Source organism: Rutidosis leptorrhynchoides, chromosome 1 (genome assembly GCF_046630445.1).
Source record: "Rutidosis leptorrhynchoides isolate AG116_Rl617_1_P2 chromosome 1, CSIRO_AGI_Rlap_v1, whole genome shotgun sequence".
NCBI classification, from domain to species: Eukaryota; Viridiplantae; Streptophyta; class Magnoliopsida; order Asterales; family Asteraceae; genus Rutidosis; species Rutidosis leptorrhynchoides.
Genome location: NC_092333.1, coordinates 106,793,109 through 106,804,081, shown reverse-complemented (window position 1 = coordinate 106,804,081; position 10,973 = coordinate 106,793,109). Strand labels below are relative to the sequence as shown.

Below are 10,973 nucleotides of genomic sequence, written 5' to 3'. Positions count from 1 at the left end.
TTGTTGGCCGCAATCGGGGGTAGTATCTGGTGACCTTGGGCGCAACACATTCCCCCTGGTTAGGAGGAAATATTCAGGTGGTGGTCATTTGTTGTGGTGGATGGTTCCAATTTTGGAAGTATGTGTGGCTGATCACTGGTGGAACTGAAGTGTTTGGTTGGTTGCTCACAGGGGTTGTTTCTACACATGGTATGTTGGGGATGACATGAGGGTTTCCTTGGGCCCATACATATTGGTTTGGCTGCCCGAAGCTACCCCAGCTCGGGTGAGGAGGTGGTACATGCCTATTTGGTGCCTGAGGTGCTATTAACACAGTTGGAACTGACGCATTACAAGTGGAGGGGTGTCGTAGGTATAGTTAGGGTTACCTGAGATATGCTGGGGGTTTCCCCTGCTCGAGTCATAGCTTCTGCTTACGAGTTTGCCGGCGGGTTTCTAGGTTGTGAGTTCTGATTCGGAGGTTCCATTTCCAGCTCCTCGTCATAATCCTCGCTTTCGTATGTTAGCACCCTTATACTTTGCAAGATCCCCGTGTCCCTTAAACTCTTTATCACCGATCTGATATGATCGTAATTATTCAAGACGAAGGTCTTATCTATCAACGGTGGTAGCTCTTTGGAATGCGAGCCATGGGGGTTCGTCGAGACGAATATAGCGGGAGTGGCTGGTGACCTGGTCAAGGTCCCTACAGTTGAGAACTCTAGCTGTGTTGAATCTGAGGTTTGCGTGATTCTGGGTGGTGTGAAACCCGGAGGTATGTGACTGGAGTCCGCCATGGCGTCTGTTCTTGCTCAACAAAATGAATAAGATGTGAGTCCCACGAATGGCGCCAATTGTTTGTACAATAACCGGCGATTAGTATTGATATGAGGATATGCAAGTCACAGAGATTGAGATTGAGTGATTATGATTTTGGTTTGGTTCGTTGGCGATTCCCCGAAGGTAACAATCAGAAGATTGTTTTACGCCACCAAAGCAAATGATATAACATGATTGTGTTATTATGTGTGTATTTCTTGAATGTGGAATGTATCCTGCATTCTATTCTATTTATAAGTGGGATGGAGCGGCTTCCTATACCAGCTCGCTAGTTCCCAATGATTTTGGATCACTAGTTGACTTTCCCTTTTGGTAAACCTGCAGAGGAAAGTGAGCTTGTCCCTTTCCTTTGTCGTACAGACGTGCACTGAGCTAGGAATAGTTTCGCTAGCTTGACTTTGTAATTGACCGAGGTTTTATGGGCTCTAAGATCACTATTGTTGCTCTGATTTCAGGACCTCGTTCACTGTAGCTAAAGTTTTCCTTCGTTCTATATATTGTGGCCAGATCCTCCGAAGCAAACTGCGAAGCTGGTAAACGGGCCAGAGGTAGGGTACACTATTAATAACCATAATATATCAAATATTAAAAGGGTTAAAGTTGGAACTTTCATAAACAAAAAAGAAAAAGAAAGCTGGAAATAAAATCAAAGAACGCCGTATAATAATAAATAAATATTACAGTAGTAATAACTAAATTTAAAATCAAAATTTATTAAATTAGTTAAATTTATAGTAACTAAATTAAAGTTTTGTTTTGGACATCAGAGAGAGAAAGAAGCTTGGGTTTGTTCCTTGAGTCTTTGACCTTTCAAGACACAGCATCTTTCTTTTGATTCCTTCATTTCAAGATTTATCCTTTTTATTCAAAGATTAGCTTCCATATGCATTAATTTAGGGTTTAATGTGCGTGTATTTTAGAGAGAGAAACAGAAGTGTCTAGACAAAAAGATTCAATTAATTGTTCCAGCAAGAAGCTTTATCCTATCATCATCATCATCATCATCATCATCATCATTATCTTCAAGTCCCATACCATTTACTCCTCAAAGTAGGTGAATGAGTGTTTTTGTTGATTCAATAAAAGAGAGATGGGAAGAAAGTAAAGAATGAAGATGAATTAGTTGATTGATCCATCTACAATCTACAATCTGATTATATATTGAAATCAACTTCAAAAACAAGTACTTTGTACCCATTTCAGTATATTCAAGGTAGTTTGTGTGTTTTCATATCATTATTCTTATTAGGTTCAATCAAAATCGGTTTTTGCTAGTTTTTTGATATTGGGTTTTTGCTAAATAAAAGTTTGAGATAAGGGTTTGAAGGAAGTTAGGTTACTTGATCAATGTGTTTTTGTGCGGAAAGTATGTGAAGATGGAAACAGTGTGTTTTATGAAGTTTGACTTTTTATAAATCAAATTGGGTGTCAATTTATTAGTTTCTTGATGAGGTTTCTGTAATTGTGTAACAGAAAAGGGTTTAAAGATCAAAGTTTTCAGTTGGATTTGATCAGTGCCTGTGAAATTTTAATTTTTTCGATTTGGGATTTCCTAAAAATGAAAACTTGCAAGTCAAAGAACCAGTTTCTTGATTCATAGATCACAAAGTTTGTGTATTTGATTGAAAAAATGGATGAAAACAACAAACAGAACAAGAATGAAGTACCACCAGCTGAAGAACTGTTAAAAAAGATCCAAATTTTAGAAGAAAGTCATGCTCATCTCAAACAAGAAATTTCAAACCTTAAATTGTCCGATGAACAGAAAAATTCCGACCGGCAACGGTCATCTTCGGTGTCTCCTCGCCGCCCTAGCCGGAGAACCATGGGTGAGGGCGGCGCTGTGGCGGCGTTTAAAATGGGCTCAGCTTCTTTTCGTCATTCTTCGCCATTGAGGAGAGAAACACGCAGTGTTGATGTTAGTTACAGCAATGATAACAACCTTGCCACGTGTAATGAAGTTGGACCTTCAGCTGTTAAGCTAACGGAGACTCAGTACTTGAATATATTGCAATCGATAGGTCAATCTGTGCATATATTCGATCTCACTGGTCACATAATATACTGGTGAGTTTCTTTGGTTTTTATAAACTTTGGTGATTATAAATTTATTTATAATGTTCAAACACCCTCTTAGGATTTGATTTATGTCAATTTATATTCTTGAATTGTGAGGGTTATTCAAGAAAATATAAAGGTTGAACCTTTGATGTATTTAAGTCCTGAATTTATGTAGGAACCGTATGGCTGAAAATCTTTATGGTTATTCAAGAAAACATAAAGGTTGAATCTTTATGGCTGAACTTTGGTGCTTATTATGTTGATTTTATAATTTGGCAATTATTTGTTTGAGGAGCAAGGATTTTCGATAACGAGTTCAGTAATTGTTAAGTACATGGAGTATTTAGACTTTAATATTGCTGTAATCCTATTAGGATTTGTGTTTGTACAGATAAATACTTTATCAATTACTTAACTCTGTTTAATCAATATCACACAATCAATTACAAAAGGCATGTTCAAACTCCCCCTTGGGATTTAATTTATGTCAATTTCTATTCTTGAATCAAGGGTTATTCAAGAATATATAAAGGTTGAACCTTTGATGTATTTAAGTCCTGAATTTATTATGTAGGAATCGTATGGCTGAAAATCTTTATGGTTATACTGCTGCTGAAGCTCTTGGTAGAAAACCGAATGAGCTTTTAATAGAACCTCATGATTTGCCATTGGCTGACGCAATTATGCAAAGAACAATAAAGGGAGAAAGTTGGTCCGGGCAAATTCCAATTAGGAACAAAAGAGGAGAAAGATTTGATATTATAGCCACAAATACTCCTTTTCGTGATGAAAACGGGACGTTAGTTGGGGTTATATGTGTATCGAGTGATACCCGCCCATATCGGGAGATGAAACCCGTTGGAAATATTAGTGCACCAAGGCGGATTGCTTCGGCTAAACTCGGTCTTGATCCTCAACAACCACTACAAACTGCAATTGCTTCAAAGATATCAAATTTGGTGAGTATTTGAAAGTATTTTTCTTTTGCTAGTCGAGAACGAAATGGGTAATTAAGGACCCACTTTTGAATACTCGGGACTCGTGAAAATTGTTATGCTTTAGTCAAAATAATAGGCCGTCCTGTTAATTTTGTGGGCCCAGTTCAATAACTAAAAAGTAGACATCTATATATAAGATTAAAGTTCAATATACTAAAAAAAAATGTACTACCTAATAAGTACTAGCATCAACTAGCATCAATTAATACAACAGTTGCAAAAAAATGTTATATTAAGACCTTATAAATAAATGGAACATAGATAAATATTAGCTTTTTAATTTTCAAAACCTTGTAAATAAATGGACAATAGATAAATTTTAGCTTTTTAATTCTCAAAACCTTATAAATAAATGGACCATAGATAGATACATATATTGTTTGGTTATATTTTTGGGCCCTGTTCTAGTGCACACCTTGCACACCTCAAAATCTGGCTTTGCAAAATAGTTTTAGATGAGTGTGTATACGTATATCTGCTTGTTGACTGATTACTGCTAAAAAAATCCAGGGATTATATATGTAATAAAGGATTTTGATTGTTGAAAACATGAAACAGGCTACAAAAGTTAGCAACAAGGTTAAATCAAAAATGAAAACCGGAGAGAACTTAACGGATCATGAAGGTGGGAGCGGAGAGACACATTATTCAGAAAATGACGTAAACGCCCCTGATCATAAAGAAGATGGATTCTCAAGTGGGGCCAGCACCCCGAGGGGCGATATTCCTCAATCACCGTTTACCATAAAACCGTCAACAGATTCTGGTGACGAGAATGAAAACAAGCCCGGGATCCACAAAATTTTATCTTCAAAAGCCGAAGCATGGATGGGTAAAAAGGGAATTACGTGGCCATGGAAAGGAAATGAAAAAGAAGGCGGGTCGTCAGATTCAAAAACGGGTCGATTTGGGTTGAATTGGTCACATAGTGATCAAGAACATGAGACGGGTCAACAAACGAGTTCGGTCAAAGTAGAAAGTCAACCGTGGGAAACGAATAATAGGAATGAAGCTTCGGGATCTTGGTCTTCTTCGTTTAATGTTAATAGTACAAGTAGTGCGAGTAGTTGCGGTAGTACAAATAGTAGTGCCATTAATAAAGCGGATATTGATACCGATAGTTTGGATTGTGAAATCTTGTGGGAAGATTTAGTAATTGGAGAACAAATTGGGCAAGGTACGTTGTGTTTATTGAATCGTATTATTTGGCATTTGGTGATAGTTAATCTTTTAACGTTGCACGTTTATGATGTTTTGTTTGTGTGTTTATTTTGATAGGTTCGTGTGGGACCGTATACCATGCACTTTGGTATGGATCGGTATGTTCTCCATCTTTCCCTTTTGCAAATATATTTATAACTTCATTCCTTTTGGTTACTAACTTTTATAGAATAATTAGCAAAAGTTAATGACACTGATTTGGATTCACACTTTTATTCAGTTGTGTTAATATTATGCTCGTTAAGTGTATATCAGACATTTGATCACTTGTGTAGAACCATATGCTTGATAAAGTGTTGTAACTTGCATGTGTTTTCTAAGAGTGAATAAATTACAGGAATCGTGTGGGCTCAAATCAATATGCATTAATTATTACAGTAATTAATATTGTGATAAGAACAATTGACAAATATGAAATGTTGTAGAAGTCTACCGAGTCAGCCGACGCGTCGGTTTCGGTACTAGCCTTGTCTCGCCTTGCCCAAAAATGCCTTAAAAGTCGGTCAACGCTGAAAAGTCGGGTCAAAGTGCCAAATCGTGTATGAGTAGGTCAAAGTGAGTCCAAGTCAAAGTTTCAAAATTTTTTATTTTTTAAAATTAGATTTTGTGCCATATATCTATGTTTGATATATGTGTAATATATATCTATGTTTGATATATGTTTGTTTGTTTAATATTTATCTATGTTAGCTTTTGTGCCATATATCTATGTTTGATATATGTTTAATTTATTACTAAAAGTCAATGTTGGTCAACGCCCGACAGACTTTTACAACCTTTTTTTACAACCTTGCAAATATGTAGATAGAAAGTTTACTCTCATAATGGAAAAAGTTTAAGTTTATGAAGGCATTAAGTAACCTAATGTATGTTTGTGTATGTAGGATGTTGCGGTCAAGGTTTTCTCAAGGCAAGACTATACAGATGATGTAATATTATCGTTTAGACAAGAGGTAATGCACGGGGCAATTGTGTTTAAAAGCTTTAGTTGTACGAGACTAAAAGTTGCATTTTTTATGAAAATTGTTTAAATGTCATCTAATTGATTCATTGTGAATTTGAAGGTATCTCTCATGAAAAGGCTTCGGCATCCAAACATTCTACTCTTCATGGGCGCCGTGACATCACCTCAACGTTTATGCATCGTCACCGAGTTCCTTCCCCGGTTCGTTCCCCAATTCTATTCATAAACATATGTGTTTAACGTTTAGAGGCGGGTCAAAACGATTAGGTTTTGGTACAGATTAAAAATTGACCGAGTCAACCTGAAAACCTTTCTTCCTATAATTATTTTTGCAAGTAATCAGTCTCTGATATGGTTAAACAAATATTTCTTTAAGAAAAATCTATAAGTTTAGGCAAGGTTGAAAAAAAAGGCGCGGAACGGAGGCGAGTCGGTTAGGACCTTGAAGGGTCGAGTCGGTCGAGTCGGTCGAGACGGGGTTGAGACGGACGTTGACTTTTAAATTTAAATATATTAAATATAAATATTTCAAACATAAATATTTTAAAAATAATTGATTTACAAATAAGATGATGCGGTGTTAGTTTAAATAATATATAGGTTTTTATAATGTTTCTATAGTGTATTTATTAATTCATCTTTAAAGGATACAATGTAAGTTTGTGTTTTTCCAAACTAATTTTCAAATTGTCTTGGGATTCTCGTTTACATTAGAATACGATCGGACAAAAAGTTGACATTTGACCGACTTTGACCTGACCTTTTAGTTTTGACCGGCTAATTAGACGTTTTTTCAGCAAAACGGGACGGGCTAGTCACCAAACCCCGCCACAACGGCTGCCGCAACGGCCTTTTGCAACCTTGAGTTTAGGAGGTTTTAAGCATTAATATGAGCGACTTTTGACCCATTTAAACTGTTACCTTTTAATACTAATTTTAAATTTCAAAATTTACCCTGCAACCTGAACAATCTATTCATAAGAAAATGGGTCCACATTACCACCTCCAACTCCACCCAAATTTTATGTAAACCTTGTTTTGTTCCGTACTTGGATACTAAACTAAACATACTCTTGAAAAACCTGGATTGTATGCTCACACACAGTCACACACGCATACATTCAATAGCTAAATGGATTTATAATATAACATGCAGTGGCAGTTTGTTTCGGTTACTTCAAAGAAATACAACTAAATTAGATTGGAGACGTCGTATTCATATGGCCATGGACATAGTGAGTACAATTTCCTTTCATTATTATCATTTTGTGGGTCCCATTTGTATGCTATGAAATGTTGTCTAAGTTCTTATACTCATTGATCTTATTAGGCACGAGGCATGAATTATCTTCATCATTGTCACCCACCTATCATTCATCGAGATTTAAAGTCATCAAATCTTCTTGTCGATAAAAATTGGAACGTGAAGGTTTGTTTTATTCTCTCTACCAACTTACGTTATATTCATTTTTGATAATTTTAAATAATTTGCTCTTACGTTTTTGTGATAAATCAGGTTGGGGACTTTGGTCTCTCACGTATAAAGCATGAAACATACCTTACAACAAAGACGGGGAAAGGAACGGTATTTACTATTATACCCTTTTAGCTTTACTTTATACATGTATTATACTAATATGCCGTTATGATTATGACAATATTTGTTTTATATGTTGACGTGATTCATGTTATTTATGTTTAGCCTCAATGGATGGCTCCTGAAGTTCTTCGAAATGAACAGGCAGATGAAAAGTAAGCTCCTGAAAACATTCATATTATTTCGATAACATCTAAATGTGTATGAACTTTTGAATTTGAAAATAGTTTTCGTTTAAAATATGTAGGTCAGATATATATAGCTTTGGCGTGGTATTATGGGAACTGACCACCGAGAAAATCCCCTGGGATAGTCTCAACTCAATGCAGGTAAAGTCTTTTCTTCCAAAGTTTGACTTTTAAGGTCAAAGTCAAAGTTCATGTTTTTTGAGTATATAGTAGAAATGAGAAACAAAGTGAAATGTCTGTTTGTAGTTGGTAAGAATTTTGTCGGTGCTATCGGATCAAATAATTTTTTTGTGTATACTGTATAGAATGTCAATGTAGTTAAAAGTTTGTTTGTTTGACCTCAAAAGCCAATATCTATATTGTTTATTATACAGGTAATTGGAGCTGTAGGGTTCATGAATCAACGGCTAGATATTCCTAAAGACGTGGATCCACGATGGGCTTCTCTTATCGAAAGTTGTTGCTGCAGGTTCAAATTTTATCTCTTACCAATTAAATTTTATAAGTAACGCCTTGTTTAGCGACACTTTTTTTTTTTGTGTTTACATCTTTAAGAGACTTGAAAACTTGACAGAAAACAGTGTTTGAATTTTTTTTTTTCCCACATTTTTGGTTTTAAAAAAAAAAAGTTTTGCATCATCTTGTAAACACGGGTAAACAGATAAAGTTTTCTCTGATCATGCTACCAGTTTTCCGTTTACACTTGATTTTACATTGTTGACTATTCAACGTTACATTTGTATCCTAGTCATGCTAAATTTGTTTTATTTTGGACTCAGTGAACCACAATCGCGACCAACGTTCCAAGAAATACTAGAAAAACTTAAAGATTTGCAGAAGACATTCACAGTTCAACTTCAAGCATCACGGAGCGCAACTGCCGCTACCACCACCACTGCTGCCGGAGATAACCACGGCCAAACAGAATCATAAAACAAGACACAAACAGAAATCACTTTGAGCCTTTTTATCTTCCAAAGTGTTTCTTTTCACGTGTGTATCGTTGACCCAATGTCTCAAGTCGAGTTGGTTATTGTTGTTAAAAGATCACGGTTGTCAAGAAAAACGGTGTGATTAAGCGGACACTATATGTACCATTGTTTTGTGATCCATAAGGAACACTTTGCGATTGTTTTGTATAGAGTTTGTGAACAACTTTTTTGTAGAATTGTATAAACAACTTTATGTACATTTGGAGTTTTAGGGTGATACCTGTTCTTTGTTCGATCCGGTGAACATTTAATTCATGGGAGATGATATTTTCACCTTTATTTTTGATTTATCCACTACAATTTAATTGAATTGCCTAAAATACCCTTCTAGATTACTCTGTATAAAGTGTAAATGTCTTCAATTAAATAATTTAAGTTAATCATAGTAAATTGTACACGTGTTCACTACTCCCTTTTTTTCTCACCTGGAGTGTTGTTCCCATCCTCCATTAACATACACTACTGAAATGATGATGATGTAGCGTGAGGGTACGAAATAGTATTATTTTTACTAGGAAATACTACAAAATATGACACAAGTTTTATTAATTTACGGATGGGATATATCTAAACCTTGCTACAACACTATAGGCAGTGTACCTAATCGTAGAGTAGTGTAGTTTTTAGTAAGTCCGGTTCGTTCCACAGGGAGCTAGTGATTACGTACTATATTTTTATAAAACTATATTTATATAAATATATATATATATATATAAGTAGTAATATTATTATAAAAGGGGGGTTTTTACCGTTTAATGACCGGTTTGTCGATTTTATATTTTTAAGCGTAAAGATAAATGACAATAATTAAAGTGCGTAAAATAAATAAATGACGATAAATAAAATAACAATAAATAAAATTGCGATAGAATATGAAATAAAAGGATTATGCTTATTTAAACTTCCGTAATCATGATGTTTGACGTTTTGATTTTAATTAATTGTTACTCGGGTTAATTGTCCTTTGTCATGGTTTATTTGATACCTATCTGGTTTTTATCCATAATAGTCCACCGGTCATAAATATAAAGTGCGAGTGTCCTCGTCAAATTACCCTTATACCCGAAGTCAAATATTCCAACTAATTAAGGATTTAAACTGTGACGCAGTTATCACTTCTGTCAACAATTACACCAGTTATCACTGTATGTAATCTACCCCTGTTTTGATTAGATATGAATATTAATTTACCCACTTGATCAGTTTGAATAATCAATTACTCAACCCGAATAATTAATTAAATGATTATAATAGATTCCATATGAACGTCACTAAATAGGACAACCATAATCATTATTAATTATTAGGATAATTAATTTGAAGATAGGTTCGACAGACTCCAATGAGTTGTCACTCAATTAGACAATACCCCCCATCTATTAATAGTCAATAGTCCAATTTCCACAAGTGTCGGTCTTTTGCCCAAACCTTAATTATGGTACAAAGCCCAATTACCCAATTTTAGTAATTAGCCCAACATCATGATTACTTCGTTTTAAATAAGCATAATAATAACTTAGCTACGAGACATTAAATTAAAAAGGAAGAACATAGCTTACAGTGGTGATTAATCGCGTAGCGTTACACGGACAGAGTTCCTACTTTAAAACCCGTAAAACATTTCTTACAATAACCCAATTATTATTAATCTTAAATTAAACTTAATATTATAAATATAAATATAAATTACATAAGAAAGAAAGAAGATTGGAAAAAGGTGTATCTAAATCATCGATTTAGATGGCCTTTTATAGGCAAATGATAAATTGAAATTTTCACTTATGACCCCTGAACTATGCTCAATTAACAACTTTTTATTATTTAATATTATTCTTATTATGAATTATTTAAATATTATATTATATTCTTGTGCATAGTTGACTTGTACTTTCAGCTCCGTTGCGTCGAGCGTTGAAAGTTGGTTCATGCCTCGGTTCCGGATTTTCGAACGTCCTTTCGTATAATTTAATATCTTGTACTTTGCGTTTTGTAACTTGTACTCTTGTCATTTTTAGACGTTTCTCATCAATAAATTGAACCTTTTGAATTGTATCTTGTACATTTGAGCTTTTTGGACGTTTTGGTCTTTCAAATCTTCGTTTTTGTCTTTAAATCTTCATTTTCGAGCGATTT

The 10,973-nt window shown here is 34.8% G+C and overlaps 1 protein-coding gene across 2 annotated transcripts; it reads left to right on the top strand.

Annotated features, from left to right (window-relative positions):
- The first annotated feature begins 1,589 nt into the window (after nt 1–1,589).
- Nucleotides 1,590–9,095, top strand: LOC139863840 (uncharacterized). Of its 2 annotated transcripts, none has more exons than XM_071852441.1 (13): nt 1,590–2,886; nt 3,455–3,839; nt 4,437–5,055; nt 5,157–5,197; nt 5,984–6,052; nt 6,164–6,264; nt 7,220–7,298; nt 7,394–7,492; nt 7,580–7,648; nt 7,766–7,815; nt 7,908–7,989; nt 8,223–8,317; nt 8,628–9,095. In XM_071852441.1, the coding sequence occupies exons 1-13, from the start codon at nt 2,450–2,452 to the stop codon at nt 8,779–8,781; spliced, it is 2,280 nt and encodes a 759-aa protein (XP_071708542.1). In that variant the 5' UTR covers nt 1,590–2,449; the 3' UTR covers nt 8,782–9,095. The 2 variants fall into 2 exon arrangements, with proteins under 2 accessions (XP_071708542.1, XP_071708546.1); XM_071852445.1 differs by lacking the exon at nt 1,590–2,886 and adding an exon at nt 3,063–3,102.
- Nucleotides 9,096–10,973: the final 1,878 nt, after the last annotated feature.